Below are 17,876 nucleotides of genomic sequence, written 5' to 3'. Positions count from 1 at the left end.
CTAATGAAAAAAAGCTTTGCAGAGACCCCAAAGACCTGGCCTTCATTGACTTGATAGATCAATAAAAGTTCAAACCTAGTTCAGCCACATATTTGGCAGTTTTAAATACTCAGCCATACATCACCCCACAGGGAATTAATTCATGAAAAGGTCACATTGTATGTTTTTAAAGAAACTTGCTGTACTTAAGACCAAAGCACAAATAATAGGCAAATTAATGTTTCAGAGCTAGCTCTTCCAGTCTGCAGAAAACAAAACACTAACAAAGCATCAAAAATGTGACTTTTCTACTGCACAGCATTATTTTTAACCTGTGTTGCTGGAACAATAATTTTCTATTCAATAATAAATTGCTGATCAGAAGCAATGCTATAAACAGAAAACATATGGTCAAAATTCAACTCACAGATTAAAGTGCTCCTAAGAATTTCCTCAGGTCTTTTCTCCATTTTTCAACAGAATATCAAATAACCAGAATATTCAATTTATAAACTATCAAAATGCATTAAGCAAACCAATGTTCTCAGTATTTTCCACCAGTTTTGAATATGTATGTTACACTGCAATTAAGTGTAATTGGATTGGCACAACAGTACGGACGTGAGCTGTCCTGGCACACCAGGGAAAACTACACCAGAGGCCAGGGGAGAGGGACCAGATTTAGGTACCTGATTCTGTAAGAGTTAGTCCCAAGTGTACAGCACAAACCATAGTTTCTGAATTAGGACCCACTGAAATAGGGTAGAGAAGAGAGGAAGCCTAAATGAGAAAAGTCAGGGTATGATTTCTGCAGAAGCAATTAGTCTTTCAACAGTGGAACAAAGGAAATGTTACTTAGTTGAAGAAAAAAATAAAACAAGGTTTTACAAGGATATTTGGGGAAGAACGAACAGCAGAGTAGGGAACTAACACTGAAACTGTACGTCTAGCCTTGCTAGTCAATGGACAGATGTCACTGGTACCTGTACACAGTAATTTAGAACATCTAGGTGACACATCAGCACCAGGGATCCCTGTTAGCTCCAAAGGACAACCGTGTGATGAATGAGGACATGTTTGAGCCAACTTGCACCCAATGTTTTTTAAACATTTTATCCAACAACTTCTTAATGAAAATTGCAGTATGATTCCTGAAACAGTTATCTCATGAATGTTTCATACCTTTCTAGTTTTTCAGAAAGATTATCAGCAGAGTCTGCAGAAGGGATTTGATAAATATCTGACAGCTCCAACCGTCGTCTGTAACCCTTTTTCAAAATTGGTTTTGTCCATCTAAGTAGGAAAAAGAAAAAGAAAAAAAAAAAAAAAAAAAAAAAGTAAAATAATCATCAGTTTCTTAGGTTAATTCAGGAGTTGCATTGTCTCACCCAAAACATTTTGTCCACAGCATCCAAGTATGCCTATATGGACACAAACGCACACACACAATATGACATAGTATGGCTGACCTCTGCATTATATTTACAAAACTATATTGACAAATTAACATTAAAAGAATAGTTGTAAAACTGTTGCATTTCATCAGTTTTGGGGTGGGATCATGCCCCAAACTTCAGTCAGTAGCAGTCAAATGAACAGAGGATTGAGACCTTTGTACTGTATTTCCAAATACGTGCTATGTCTATATAAATGAGTAATTAATCAGAACTATATTAAATTTCATCCCTGTAAGACAAAAATCTTAATACAGCTTTAGCATTCCTTTGACAGCTTACATTGCAGTATGCACTTAACAACACACAAAATCTTTCACAGGACTCCTATAAGATCTTCATTGCGTCCATCATATGTAAACATTTTGCATTTCTTTTTTCAAATGTCTTGTTTAAAAACTTAATACCAATTTAAAGGACATTCTGAGTTAAACCAAAGCAGGAAAAAACTCTAGAATGGCTACTTTATAGAGAAAATCTTAATAAGCCATTACTAACTCTATCAAACAATTTGGCTCCTGAAAGGTCTATGAATCCCCAAGTGCCAACTTGCACAAAATTTTGCAACAGGTTCTGTCTTCTTTTTGAAAACACAAGACTAAAACAAAACATAAACAAGCAACCACAAGAACTAACAGTGTATTTTGAACCAATTTGAGTTTCTGCTTTGCTGCCATTGTTAAAAAATACTTCCTTAAAAAAATGAAATGTCTGCAAAAGAAGGTGCTTGTGGCTGATTTCTGTCATGCTTCCATATGTCAACACCATTTGTAAAAAATAAACCCCTGTGATTTACAATTATGATAAAAGTTATGATCTGCAAAGCTTTAATAATTTCAGAAATTTTTGTTTTAAAATGTCTTTATAGACAACAATTAACAGAGTTGCAAAATAAATGCAATAAAGTTTTCCACGGTCACTTAGAAAACAAGAACAGCTTGTTGGAGATGCTTACCCATATGCCTGTAAGAACATATACCATACACACAAAGTAATCCACATTCTCAATTGCAGCTTCTGGTGGTGCAAAGAGGTCAATACAAAGGTAAAAAAGCATCATCAAACATACACAAGTGCAAAGAGACTTTAGCACAACAGTCAAAGCCTATTTGTGTGCAACTGTGCACACACACATGCACACTCTAACATTAATGAAGTTAGGAACTGCATGTGACATCAGCCTATAATCCCCATAATTCAGTAAAGCAGTAAATTTTAGTTATATCACACCTACTGCAAAGAGAATGTGTCCTAAGAAATCAGAAGATTACCCTTCATTTCTGCAATCATACTACAGTTTCATATGAATCATACAGGTTTTAGTTCAGTCTTTGACACCACTGTAGCTGCAAAATAACACAATTTGTGGTATGTTACAGCAAGGCAACTAGGAGAGTCCACTTTGGATGGTAAAACATCCATAAACTTTATTACTGCTGGAAACAGAGCCCAACGTTTTCAGGGATGTAATAAGATGGATTAGAAGAAAACTTTTGAATTAAAAAAAATGATGTTATGTGAGAGTCTTTCATGGCCACTGCAAATGATAAATCCGGTATCAATTTGTATTTTGCCAGCTCCTGATGGCAGAAAGGACAGGTTGCTATTGGCTTTGTGCACACCTTGTGGAGAAATGGGTAAACCTCGTCCTTTGGGAACAGAAACTCTCATGGACTGGCTTCACTGAAAGTTCTGTATACACAGATATTTTGGCAATGATGAAATGAATACAAGTTATGAGACAGTAAAACACTACTGAAGCTAATGCAAATAAGTAACAGTACTTCCTAAGCAACCTTTTTAATTGTCAATACTGTAGCTAAGTAATAACCTTGCTGAGCCCCTTAACAATGCTTTGAGACTACAATAAGCAATTCCAAACTTGTCTTGAGAAAAAGAGAAATGCTTTACCATGTCCGACTTTTGGGGAAAAAAATTTGCATTGCATTGTTTCCCTCCACACATCTGATTTCTTTTATATATTTTATTAGCACCTACCCTGGCATTTTGCCACTGCCTGAAGTAACAAAATGTGACTGACTGCATTTAGAAAGTAAGCAAAATGTCTATTTTATCATTTGGGGAAGGCAGCATGCTTAGCAGATCTATTGTATTTCTATAAATGTCTCTGGTTCTACTCAGCACTTAACTGGGTACACTTACCAGCGCCACCTAAATTACATGGTCCCTAAACCACCCTCCTCTCCCAAGCCAACAAGTTTAATACAGACTTAATGCAGTCCTTGTCCTCATCTCTCCGCTCATATGGGTAGCTGCAACTATGATAGATTAACTCCTCCAGCCAGCTAAAGGAGCGGTGCTGACACCTTCCCCAGGGACCTCCTCAGCTGCAGACAGGTTCCTACTGCAGACTGCTGGCAAGGCTTGCGGAGAGATGTTCATCTCCCAGCTACCTTGGACTTGCTCGGAAGTCCCACCCTACCTACATCTGGCCAATTTGCAAGCTGTGCCAAGTGGCTTCATGCTGGAGTGGTAATTGTGGGAGGAGTTGACCTATCACGTGCTGTTTGTCTCAAGGTAGTTTTTCAACAGCTATTTGGGTTGTGCTGTCAAGAACTGTGGGAGACAGTACATATTTTAATAAAAGGAATATTCCAGACCTAGAACACAAATACTACCTAAAACCAACCTTTTGCCAGATTCCAAGAGCATCCAGTTTACAAATAATCTGGAGCACAATGGTAAAGTTTTGAAATGCAAAATAGCTATAAATTTATTTTAACTGGCAATATAATCTGCAGTTATCAATGTTTTTTTATCACCTGGTAACACAGCTCAGTCAGAGTTTGTCAATTAATATGGCTCTTCTATTTTTGACTTAACAGAAATGATTTGCCAGTGTTAATTCTGAGCTGCTTCTTGTGGTTGCTGAGAACGAGAAAATTCTTTTGAAAGGAAGAGAGCAAGAAGGAAGGGAAACAGATTGGTTTTACAGCATTACATTAGTAAATGCCACCGGATTACTGGCTGGCATTTAATGAACTCTTTCACAGAGAAACCTGTAGTGCTGTCAGAGTTTTGCCACTAACTAGGAATGTTATTATGGGTACACACACATGAAACCCAGCAGGAGACAAGTTTCAGGGGTGTACAGTAGGAAAGAAGAAAAGAAGGAAAACAAGTTCCATCTCTGTTATTGATTGCCTGTAGCAAAAAAAAAAACCAACAACCTTATGAGTTTGATATGTAAATATTGTATACATAACATACTGTTTTAACTTCTCTTTTGGTAGGTTTCTAATGACCATTTCTTTGTCAGTCACTTAGGCAATTATATAATAGAAATAGCTGTAGTAAGAAATCTTTCTCCAGCATGTTCAGCCTCATTCCACTTGAGCAAATTGTGCCGATAGGACAGATGTCTTTGGCTTTCCAGAGAGTATTAACACAGACTGTTAACTTGTCAATAGGATTTGACTCTCCCTTAAGGCTGCTTTGCATGTCACTGAAGACAGAAGGAGCCTCTGTGTTGCTAAGCCAACTGCCCAGATCTTCCTCCTGGGCACAAGGATTCCCCAGCTCCATCAGGGCCTTCAGGTCAAGAAGCACAGGGCATTGGGACAGTGACAGAGCAGCAGAGCCGGGCTATCCAAGACCTGCAAAGCAGAGCAGCTCTGTTGCAAGAGTCCCCGATCAGGCTGGTACCGTTTCAACACATCATGTGCACAACGCTGCAAAATCCACTGAGCAGCGCAGAAGTGACCGTGTCTTCACTTCCTTCTCTTACAAAGCAATATAGTAAGGCATAGTGCCTGCAGCTTCTAAAGAACTGGACCTAAATCCTGATATAGGCAGAGCAAGAAAAATGCCTCTGGTTTTATGTTTTCCCTTGTTTCAACATGGGGGGGGGGGGGGGGGGGGGGGGGGCATGACATAATCAAGCCATGATTATGATGCTTTGGAGCCTAAGGTTCACAAGGTGTTTGTAAAGCCACAAATTCCTTCTATCTGTAGGAAAAGACTGAGGTACCACGTAGACCTCCGACATTCCCAAAGGGTCAAACCAGACCGGACTCTGTCAAAGGCTCTGTATTCCCATCCTCTCCCAAAAGATACACATCACTCCAGCAGCAGAACAAATTGTAAATTGTTGCTTACTTTATACTGGAGGTGGTAGTTTTAGTACGCTCAAAATGGTTTTCTCCAGAAGTGTGTCTGCACCACCAGCCCTCTTCTCTGAGCATCCTGTGACACAGCTGTAAAATGGTGACCCTAGCTCTGCATGACTCTTGCTAACAGATGGGAGAAGTCAATGTACCCATGAAGCACAAGTGCCAGGCACCACAGCCTAATTCCTGAGCGTTAGTTACCTTCAACAAAGTCGGGTTGCAGTTATTTTGTTTCAAATGGTAACCAGCTGAAATAGCATGTTATATATTCTGAAAACTCTTATTAAAACCTTCAGCATTTTCCCCTTTAAAAACAAGCAAATGCAATACTTTGAGCTTAATATTTACACACAATTATTGCAGGACTTCAACAACAGAAGGTAAAAGCAGACCCCATTAATTTCAGCTTTTGGGTTTGTTTTTTTTTTCTCCCAGATCACAAAAAATAAGATTTAAAGTTCTTCACTAATAAACAGTTCTTCCCCATGAGGTGTATTTGACACGGAAAATATTTAGCTGCAATGTCATCAACTCTGCCACTAGCTGTGAGCAGCACCATTTTAAGAATAATCAGTGTTCTGCTGAAACCCCAGGATTTCAACAGTGAATCTTAATTAGGATTACTACACAGCAATTCTTGGGGAATGCCTGCCTTTTTATGTTGTTTTTGAGAAGTGATATTTATTCAGATTATTATCTAATCTCTAAATGCTTTTTGAGATTCAGATTTTTAGCAGAAATTCAATACTTTTTCCTTACAGTTAGTAAGACAGTCAAAGTATTTCAGTTGGCAGAATTACTGAGCTACTTTTGAGAGAAAACAAAGCACGTTAGGGGTACAAAGATACTGAAGTTGCGTAAGATGCAAGGACAGAATACATGCAATGTATATTAAAAATCTGTAAATTGTTTAGATACCAAAGTGAAACATACTATATGCCTCAAATATTTAACAAAGCTATCAAAATAAGATAATGATGATGTGTTATGAACTTGGCAAGGCTGTTTCAGCATATACCTACAGCGAGACTGGCTAGAAGATATGTCTTCATCTTCACTCTTTTTCTCAGTTACATATCCCATAGCAAGAATAAGAGAGATTTCTTTCTCCTAGTCCTTTGAAAGACCAAGGTACATTGCAGAAAGTCAACAAAACAATTGCAGAGCTGTGCTATTCATGCTTGAGCTGATTTTTAAATTCTTACAGATATGTCACTAATGTGACAGCAACAAATTTACCCAGTTTAGCACTCCACTGTCTTAGCCATGCATTTATAAATAAATTTCATAAATCTGTTATTTGTTCAAAACCCAATGACTGATATGTGATCGGGTATATACACCTTGAGAAACTGACGAACACATTTGTGGCAGTTCAAGCAGGGCAAGTGGAGAGTGGGAAGATTATTTATTTATTTATAACACCAAGTATCAAAATGTACATCGTCACAACAGTAATATGGAATTAATCCTGATTTAGGGGCTGCTTCTCTTACTGCTTGCTCTTTGCCATCTTCTGTGTATCCTGGTATTTGCTGCTGCTACTCCTCAGCCTGACCCTTGCAAGTTAATGAGAAAATATCTCATATCTTCCGATTTCCAAAATGATCTTGGGCTTTGAGCAAAGCAACATTGTTTTGTTTTGGTTTTGGTTTCTTTGTGTTTTTTACCTCCAGAGAAATAAAAGCATCCCAGATTTTACAGATTAACTTTGAACTGAGTTAAGTTAAAATAAGTTAAAGTGAAATATCACATTGACTCCAATACAATAAAGGTTCACATCTTTTACTTTAAAAGCTGAAGAAAAAAAAATTAAAAAGATAAATACCACATTAAAACATGGGAATATACCTGAAACCACGTACCTAAGGTACAACTTACTTATTCTCTCCTAATTTTGGGAGCTTCATGACAATGCAGCCTTGGTTTAGCTACTTGCTGACTGTGAAAATGCTCATGCTGATCCTTTTGCTTATGAGAGAGGGAGTGATATGTAAACACAGCCTGTGAGTCCTCACTCATCTCACCCAGGCATATCCCCTGTCTCATGGAAGCCAGCTGAATTGCATCTACAAGTTTACATTGCAAAATTTTGCAAGATTTATCATTAAAGTCTTATATGCTAGAGTTTAATTTGACCTTTGAGTTTTTTATTTTAGAGGACACAATTTGACACGTCATTACCCAGATGTCAGATTGGTACCATCCTGCCCCCACAACCTCCACACCTACATACACATGCTGCAAAGGCGTGGGGGGGTGGGGGTGGGGGGGTGGGTAGGGGGGAATGAATAATAATAAAAAAAAAAGATAGCGGTAACTTGTAGAACTCTCCTGCAAGAAGTCACACTAATCTCACCAGTTTGAAAACCAGTGCACTGAAAAAATTTAGACATTAAAAGACCAAGACTCTTTTGTGTGAAAGAGGTCATAATTGTTTGCTGTAGCAATATTCTGAAATAACTTTGTCAAACCAGAAATACCTTATGAAATTAAAGTCCTGGACAGGAGATCTCAAGTAGTCTGTACTGGCTCCACCACATGCTCCCAGGACAAATCACAGTCCTTGCACACCCCACTTTCTTCTCTACAGAACTAATAAGGCGTTTTAGCCCATCCTTTGTGCTAGCTATTTAGACTTCAAGATCTTCAAATCAGACTTTATTATTATCAAATATTTTCCAGTGCTTAGTACAGTAGACTTCAAATTTCTGTATAGGGCATTTAGAAGTCTCTATAATACAGATAATAAAACTATTCTCCATGTCATTGCTTACAGTATTAAAACAGAATTCAAGGATTCGGATGGATATTTTCTATCGCACCAAAATCAAGTAAGTATGGAGGAGAACAAAAATGTACAGATCAGTCTGCAAACCTTTCAGATGCTTGATCATTTCATTTTGAATATCAACATGTTAAGTCTTCCTCCTGCAGGAGGAAAATAAGCTTTACATCTATTTAGAAACTCAGATGCAGCTTGATACAGGCAACTGTTCTTTAGAGGTATAAAGCAGCCAGAGAAGGTCACTGTGCTATGCAGGGTTTGCACTTCTGCTTGTTAGAACAAAGATGTAGTATAAGACTGAGCCAAGGACACAATTTAGCCTTATTATCAAAGAAGGTATTCCTGTAGCTGAAACTATTTCGGACTAGGAGACTCAGCATCCTTCCTCCAGTTCACTTCAAGTTTCATATTTTACCTTGGAAATATTAACAGAAATCAAATTTTCAAAAGGAGTCCAAAATTTGCATGTACATCTTTGAACCATCTGGGGGCTGACTTTCAGAAGTACCAAAAGCTCACCGTTACAAAAAGTTCTGAAGGGCTGGCAGACTGGCAGGTCTCCAAGGACCACTTGTGGCAACAGACAAATGACGAGGCAGCCTCACAGGGCCTTATTCTGTGCTCTGTCTGCATCTGTGCTTGGTTATCACTGACAGACAGGATTTATGATTACCTGGGATCAGTGAAAGGCAGGTCCTCAGGACTAGACACGTGAAGGGCCTTAAGAATATACTGTAGGAAATTTGCCTTGTGTAATGTCAAAGCCAGCTGTACCAGCAACCGAGCCATCAGACCATGCAACTCAATCCACCTGCTCACAGCTGCCAACGTACACAGAGGCTCCCTACTCAGTGAGGAAAGATGAGCAAGATGCTACAGCTAGGTCTTGATAGGGGATGCTCCAAATACATGCTGGAGATGACAATTTCCAGGCACCCACTGTCTGAAGTGAAATTTATAGGCATGGATTAGGTCTTTAAGCTTCCCATACAATACCTGGGATTTTTAGGAACTCAAGACAGTTTCAGGGGAAGTTTTGAGTACAAATGTACTCACTAAATCCCATACTTCTTCAGGAAAACAGGCACATAAAACCTTACCTATTTAGTAATCAAAACCCCAAGTACCTTCTTGGTATTAAATCCTAAAATATGTAGTTCAAGGATAGAGCGGAGATTACCTAGGGCAGGTCTGGCTTTAGTTCCTTTCTCTCAAGGGACTCAAACTAATTCTCATAAGAATGCCTTTTCAATCCAGAAACTTATTCAAGGCACTCTTGAACTTGCAATTATGACTGAATTAAGGTAGGAGTGAAAAAACAACCATGACTGTAGCCCACAGGCCAGGTACTTTCAAAACTTAAGTGCTGGATTCTGTTATCCACCCTAAAGGCTATTAACAGACTTCATTAAAAGTGCCCTCAGAAAAAAAATCAAGACTTGCAAACAAGTTTCTTACCCAGTAGACTACAGAGCCACTCTTGCTCTTATGCTTTAAAAAAAGTAGCTGAGCCAGAGATAGGCAACAAAACCCCCTTCACTACCATACACTGGTAACACTGGTCCTACCTCCTAGAAGAGATGAAATGTAGAATTGAATTACTTTTCCTACCCCTCCCAGCATACACAACAGAAGAAGGAATCCAGCTTTTATCCCCTACATGCTAAATTGTTCTTGGAACCACTGGACAGCTGTATAAAAAAGCAGCAGGTTACTTTTTCTCTGGCTTGGAAAGAAACCAGCTAGAGCAGGTTTGATGGACTGAGCCCCCAAGAAGACATGGCACAAAAGCTGGCTTAGTTTGTATTTCTCATTTGGATTTAATAATGTATCAGGCACTGAACTACCAAGTCCTGCCAAGACAGCTGTCACTTGATTAGACAGTTGGACAGGAGCACAAGGATTGCTTTTTGTGAACTTGTATTTAAATATCTGAAATTGCATGTAAAAAAAGAATATCAGAATTGTCCCAAAGTTGCAGCCATTTCTGAAACTCCAGCAATAACTTCGTGTTCTGACACCCAGCTAAAAATTAATTTATTAGCTTGCCTTAATAAAACCATAACAACACTTCCTGATATCAGTTGATCTGCAATAAAAACTAGGTGATTGCAAAGTACTACGATGTTGTTTGCTACAAAAGGTATGGCCTTGACACTGCAAAATTCCAAGAACATAAGTAAAGTTCTTATATAGACAAAGTTCTATAAAGACAAAAGTGAATCTTCAGAATGAATACTAAGTTCAACATATGACCATCTGACTGCTTCTGCATAAAACACTATTTTCTCTAAACAAGACAAAAAGTTGCCAATGCACAGATAAATGTCTTTCACGTGGTTGGGAACAAAAGGGATCAACTCTGAAAATGTAATAAGGAAAACAGAACACAAAAGAAACCCTGAAACCCCAAACACTCAGTATCTAGTGTTTTTTAAGTGTCATCTTAAGGAAATATCTCAAACCACTTGTCTTCACACCTCATTTCTTAACCAACAAAACTCAGTTGTTAAACAAAAACAGTTCCGATTTTAGGCTGAAAGTTGATTTCTAATGTCTAAATACTTTCTATCATGACCATCCCAAGCAATTCTCTTTTGTTGCCCCATCAGTGTCACTAATCTTGGAAATCCAACAAAAAGGTAACATTTTCCCTAAGATACTATTCCTTGTATACAAATGACAGTTTCTCACTTTTTGGAAAAAAAGAATTAAAAAAAAAATAATGTACAAATGATACTAACACAAGTCTAGATTATTCACTTATGATCACGGAGTGCCATTCTGACTTTGACATTTAAACCTATCCCTCCAGCCCAAACAGGACACATTATGAAGCAATAAAACCTTGCCAATAAAACTAATAATGTATGTTTTTTAAATTCTTATTTATTTTTAAAAGAAAGACACCCTAGCTGCCAAATTGGATGTAATGAATTTTCTTATCTTTTGGCTTTCACTTTTGTGACTTTTTCAATTATTTCATATAATATTTGTGAAGAAACAAAGACATTCACAATGTACATGGTAAAAAACACAAGTAAGCAGAAACTGTCATTCACAGAAACATCATTCCAAAGGTATCAGCCCCCTGTTAGATACTTCATAGAGGTACACATACAATTTTGACTGTTCTTACCCAGTGAACTGTTTAATACCCTGATCTTCCTATGAAATGATGTTACTATAAAGTCCTGTAAATAAATTTCTCTGCTCTAGATATTCGCCATAAACATCTCTTTAACATTCTATACTTAATTTTTACCACTTCAGTTACAGTCAGGTAGCAGGTACAATATAATGTATCATATGTTATAAGCATCATTCAAATATCATTCAATTGACCTAAAGACTATGATTTTATAAAGACCAGGTCAGACCCAGGGATGGTTAATTATGCATTTAAAGAGCATGAACTCATTCTGGTTTCAGCCATGGGAACTTTAACTAAGGTAGGAATAAGAAATACATGTGTTTGATCTTATAGGGGTTATTTTCTTTCAGCATCACAGGTTCTAAGAGAGCACTACTCTGATAGAAGCTTTACAAATAAATAAAATTAAATGGAATGAGTGGCTCCTTGAGCAATGAAATTAATATCAGCCTCATTTCCTACAGATTTGTATCTTATACTTGACAGGATCACTGACTGAAGCCTCTTCTATGGAGAATTCGTAAAAGCTTACACTCCCATCACCCACAGTCCCTGTCTCTAAGAGCACTGGAGAGCAGGGTGGCTTCTTTCCCACTGCTGCACCACTGGAGAATACCTCTAGGATCCTCACCTTTACCTGGATGTTTGTAAAACTTTAGAACAGGTTACATTCAGGATCCTTCCCCACTATCACATCTGGCTAAAAAGAGTGGGGGAGGCAGACAGAGTGGTTCATACAGACCTACTTCCCTTAAGAAACTTTAAGAAAAGGTTCCGGCCAGGCTGCTGAAAAGGAAAGCTATCCCAAAAGGATTAAAAAGTCAGCTAAAAGCCCTCAGCTGCTCAGACAGAGACTTCGTGCCAATGTTATGGTTTTACATCACATGTCCCCATTTCATTCACCACGTTCATGTTTTAAACAAGATTTCCTCCCTCCCCTCCCTGCTGTGTGAAAGACCCTCAAGTAACTAAAAGGGGAACCAGCCACCCTGGTGAAACTGGTAGTGTGTGGGCCAAAGCCAGAAAGATTTTTTGCTCTTTCCAGCTAGCAGTGCCATTTCTAGCAATGTCACACAAAACATATTCAGGTTTCTATATTGTCTTAAAAAGTACGTTGTGCCCAGGCATTAGTATTGGCTCCTTCTTCTCTTTGTATGTGAAGTTGTGAGAAAGAAAAGGTGCCAGAGACTCTGCTTGTAAGAGAACACTTGCAAGGCTTACAAGGAACTGTTTCCAGTAAGATTTTATTACACTTACACACTGAGCAAATGCTAAACACCCAAAAAGCCAAACAGGAGGAATCCTTGCTCTAAGAGCATTTCCCCTCTACTCCCCCCAACCACGTTCTCACAGTTCACAGTGAAATAACAGATTAACTAGTTGAGCAAGTTACCAAAGGTTGCTCAAATTATGTCATAAATTCATCTGTCTGGGTCCAGAGGGGGTTTATGACACCTGGCAGACAGAGCCCATTCCTGGTGCTAAAACCCCAGCAACAACAACAACAACAACAAAAAAAAAAGAGAAATCTCATCCTTCAGCAACAAGCCAGACTCCCACCGCCCTCCCCGCAGACCTGGCCAGAGCTAACTGGCGCCCAGCGCTCGGTCCCCTTCTCCGCCGAGCGGGGTGGGAGAGGCGCCCCCCGCACCTCCCCTGCCCGCTGCCCCCGGCCGCACGTGTCCCGCCGCGCCGGCGCTCCCACCTGAAGAAAAGTTTGGAGAAGACGTTCGCCTTTTCCAAAGGGGACCTCTGCATGGTTCCCGGAGCTGCCGTGCGGAGCGGTGTCGGTGCGGTGCGCGGGGAACAGGCAGCAGCCGCTAATCGCTGACGCCTCACTCGCCCGCTCTGCTCCCGCGGCTCTCCCACCTTATCCGCTCGGCCGGCTCTGATGTCACCGCCTGCCTCCTGCCCCTGCCCCTCTCCCCGCCTCTGCTTTGCCCAGGTTCAAAACCGGGAGGGCTGGGGCCCCGGCCCGGGCGCTGCCTGCGCTGCCGCCTCCTCCCCCGCCTCCCCGCCGCGCCCGGCACCGCGCACCAGGCGCGCCCTGCGACTCCCCCCGCGGCTGCCCCCTCCGCCCCGGCTCCCCGCCAGCCCATTAACTCCACCTGCCGACTCCGCTTCGCGAGTCACCCCACGCCGGGTCCCCAACCTCCTCCCATCACTCAGGTCCTCGCCCGACCAGGGGCCGTGCGGGAGAAACTACCCCTCTGTATGTGCCTTCCGCCCCCCTCGAGGAGCGGAGACCCTCCTGCCCCCCCGAGCGGGTAGGTCCCCACCGCAGCGCCTGCCCCATCACGCCGGCCGCCTGCCCGCAGCACCCCTGAGACCCGCGGGGACCGAAGCCGGGGGTAGGCTTTGGTGGGTACCTAGAGCCCCGGCATCCCCCCCACGTCCCCGGCTGCCCCGACACCTGTGCGCTGCGGGAGAGCGCAGCGGCACGGAGAGCTTGGGGCAGAAGGTGGACGGTGAGCCGAGGGGAGGATAAGCACGAACGGCAAACGCGATCACACCCACTGCAAAATACTCTTGCTTCAGTTTTTCAATTGTGCCTGGCAGGCACAGCTACCTGAACAGAGAGGAATGGGAACTGAAGGTATAGCCTTAAGAAGTTTAGCCCAAACACCCCGACTTAACACTAAAGCTGTTTCTGAAGCGTTATACACGTGCCATACAAACAAAATCACCACTTTCAGAGTGCAAAAGCAGAAAGTATGCTTAAAAGAAGACAAAGATGACAAGAAGCAGGAAAAAGAACTTGTGATTGAGTTCTGTGTAAGACTTAGTTTTATTTAATGCTTTATTGACATTATTTACACACCGCGCTTTCCTTTCACTTCTGTAACTTAAAAAACATGGATGGAAAGGTCACACTTTTCCTAAGCGTGTAGCTGTTCCCCTCTAAACTGCCTCCGTAAAGAGGCAAACGTGCTTCTCTATGGACTTACAGATTGTGCTACAATTTAACAAGCTGTTACTCTTTGCAAACATTTTTTTATTTCACCGCTTCTCGCTACACCCCACTGTGTTTTCATAAAGAATTTGTCTTTGCCTTGGCAATCCTCCCTCGCAGACTGAGGATAGCTACGAAGCGCCCTCTTACCCTGTCACCGCACCGGGCTCCTTTGTGTTTCAGACCTCCCTTGGATCCTTCCCGATTCTGCTTTATTAATGACAAAACCAGTAAGAAACACGAGGCAGGCAGGACTCCAGGAAACTGTCCACACTTTATCATGTCCTCAGACAATGCGTAGAGGCAGGGCTAAACCCGCCCGGGCTCCAGGACAAGCGCGGAGCCCTCCGGCACCCTGCCACCTAGTGGAGCCGGACCCGGGGCGGCACCCCGCACCGCACACACACACACACACCCCGCACCGCACACCCCCGCGCAGCCGGGAGAAGGTGGGACCAGTTTCTCCGGCCGTTCGGTGCCAGGCACCAGGACACCTCCCGCCACTCCCCGATGCGGGGGTGACAGCCGGTCCCTCGTCCGGCTCCTCCAGCCCCTCTGCGCTCAGAAATCAGGATGCTCAAGTAGGAACTCGGGTCAAGATCAGATGCCACTGCCGAACCCGGGGCAAGGATGATGCCACATGCTCCGTCCACCCCCGAAGAGAGTTCTTTGGGCAGGCCCTGACCTACAGATCGCCCAAGTCTCCAAAATTCTTTCACTTCGTTAGAAAACGGCGAAATACTAATTTAAAGACAGACTGGAAACTAAGTCTTCTGAGCAATACACACACCCCTGCTACAGGCTTGGGCTTTTTCCTTTTTTCAGCCTTTGGATCTCTGGCACAGGTGAATAAAGCAGAAACTAAGCACGGGATTAGACTTTTTTTATAATTTACTTTAGAAAGTGAGGTATGTGAGTCATTTAAAACCTTTCATGGATTAGGTCCAAAATGCTTAAAATCTCAATGGCTAGCACAGGATTTTTTGTAACAGTGTCTCCCTGCTGTTGTTACCACCAGAGGTGATTTAGGAGCATTTGTAGCAAGTTTGGGACTAACAAAGACATCCCATCAGACACTGCTGATCATCTAATTTTTTACATGAAAAATTCCACCACCTCACCTTTCCATATGTCAGGCTCTCTAGATCCCTGATTTTACATACTTCTCTAAACCACAAGGTTTTTGCCTACTCTCCTAAGTACCAGGTATGGCTATGTTCAGAACGACCAGAACCCAGGGAGTGATTATTTTCCTGCTCTGTGATCCAATACTTTTGCAAATAACTCAGCTACTTTCACACACACATCCCACAGTCACAAATTCTGAGCCAGTTGTGTTTTACAGAATTACTTCTTGTCATTTTTCTCTTGATTTTTTCCATGAAGTTTCCACTGGTACATTTCCTTTTTTTTTTTTTTTTTTTTAACTGTACATTGTAGTTTCAGAGCAACTGTTATTCCCAATCTTCTCAGGGTTCTTGAACATACTCAGCTGATGAATGTGAAACTTGTCATTAGCATTGCTGTAAGCAGGAATAAACCATAATGTTTCTATCCTATCTAGGGACTGAAATACCTCCAATTTTAGTATTATGTATGAATCCCATTTCCATGACCTTTTACTTCCACAGAAATGCAACCTGATATGACACCAACTACTTTATCCTTTAATTGTATCCACATCCACTATCTACCGGCCTGTACTCTGTCTCTCTGAAGAAAACGCAGTGAGGCTGAGTTACAGAGCCAAGTGGCACGTGAACAGGAGGATGAGTAAAGGCTGGTCCCATGTGCCATCACTGCAGTAACTCTGGCTACTGCACTTGTACTGGGGCACCTCCACCAGCTGAGAACCAACATTCCATGATTAGTCTGAGGTCACACACATGGGAAAGACTGGCTCATTAGATGCTTTCATGGCCATGGTAACTTAAAGCAATTCCTACTCTGAGGGCTGTAACCCTGGCTTCTCTCTTGTCCTTGGGTACACATTCCCATTTCCCTCCAGGACCACCAGACTGTCTGTAAAGCTGCTTACGGCTTCTGGTCTAGCTGAAAACCCCACCGGAGTGGTGCGTTTTCAGCAAGATCTGAACTTCAGAGGAAGAAAATTCACTTAGTGCCAAGGTAAGTAAGGGTATGAACCCTATGGCAAGGGGCAAGGCAGGAGAAAGGCAGGTTGGGGGGAAGACTGGCTTTAGCTGCCGCAGAGTCACCGATGGAATTTTGCATCCTCTTCCTTAGGTACAGCAATACATTACAGCTCTGGAGCTTTTTTGCTTTTTATCCAGCTGCTGATTTTTAAGACGGGTAGAAGAAATTAATAATATTTGATTCTTTGGTTAGCTTATGTCAATGGACAAAGGGGTTTAAATTATTAGAAGAGAAAGTATGATCATATTAAATACCAACCCCTCAGAAAATGAAACTAAGGAGTTGCCAAAAGTCACTGATTTTTTGTTGTTGCTTAAGATGGAAAAAGCGTTTTGTTCAGTCTCATTATTCCAATGTTTTGAAAGCTTCATTATTTAAAATAGCCCTGACCAAGAAGAAAATAGTCCTCTGCTGCACTTCATCTAACTTCCAGCCATTCTTGGGAGCAGGGAAAGCAGTCTGGCCACCTTTCCGTAGGGTAGGGCTTTACTTTACCCTTCAGTTTTCATTTACAAAAATATTATTACTCTGTCTCAGAGCTGCTCACACACCAGGATAGAGAAAACCTTATAAAAGGGTTCAAAATAGCAAAGCAGTAACAATGAAAACTTTGTCAAACTAGAAGGATATATGTAATTTAATATTCAAGAAAAGCATTCTACCTGATGGTTTACAAGTATCTATTTTTAGTTGTTGAAGTCCCCAAAGTACTCTCTAGTTGTGGACAAATTAGCAGTGTATTGCTTTTCATATTGCTTGTCAGTTTTGGATTACACTACTATGAATTCCAAAGAGCTTCTCTATTCCCAGAAAATATAATGAAAACTGAATCATAACCAAGATCAAAGCTGCAGCAGCATTTATTTTAAAGAAGTAAACTATTCACAGATATTTATCAGGCAAATAGATTTTGAGTCCACATTCCTAATACTTTTAGAACACGGATGGACAGAAAATTTTAGATACAGAAGATGCCATTCTTGACAGTTGCTGGATCCATTTACATGAGCAAAAACTGTATCCCAATGTACTGTCTTAATACTGCTAAAATTCCTTGAAACAATGCTTTCAGTATCTGCAGATTATCATTCTTAACCTGTGCACATGGGATACTTTCGGCAAGCAGAGTCATGTATGCTCTCCCACACTGCATCACCAGTATTTGACCATGTCAATTCAACACAGGGTCTTGATAAATCCTGAAAACAGTTTAATATTCCACAGAAACTAAGCAGACCTTCTGCCAGGCATGTACTTGTGTGAT

General features: G+C 41.2%; 1 protein-coding gene across 2 annotated transcripts in view; it reads right to left on the bottom strand.

The window, feature by feature from the left end:
- Nucleotides 1-16,792, bottom strand: part of CFTR (CF transmembrane conductance regulator) — a 96,564-nt gene extending 79,772 nt beyond the window's left edge. For both annotated transcript variants that reach the window (XM_080390995.1, XM_080390994.1), the window contains exons 1-2: nucleotides 13,211-16,792; nucleotides 1,162-1,272 (exon numbers count right to left, since the gene is read on the bottom strand). In XM_080390995.1, coding sequence (XP_080247121.1) covers nucleotides 1,162-1,272; nucleotides 13,211-13,263 — 164 coding nt within the window. In that variant the 5' untranslated portion in view covers nucleotides 13,264-16,792. The remainder of the gene's footprint in view (nucleotides 1-1,161; nucleotides 1,273-13,210) is intronic.
- Nucleotides 16,793-17,876: the final 1,084 nt, after the last annotated feature.

The sequence above is a fragment of the Falco punctatus genome (assembly GCF_963210335.1).
Source record: "Falco punctatus genome assembly, chromosome: 6".
NCBI lineage: Eukaryota > Metazoa > Chordata > Aves > Falconiformes > Falconidae > Falco > Falco punctatus.
The sequence above is the reverse complement of the archived record's forward strand: the minus strand, read 5'-3'. Positions and strand labels throughout refer to the sequence as shown.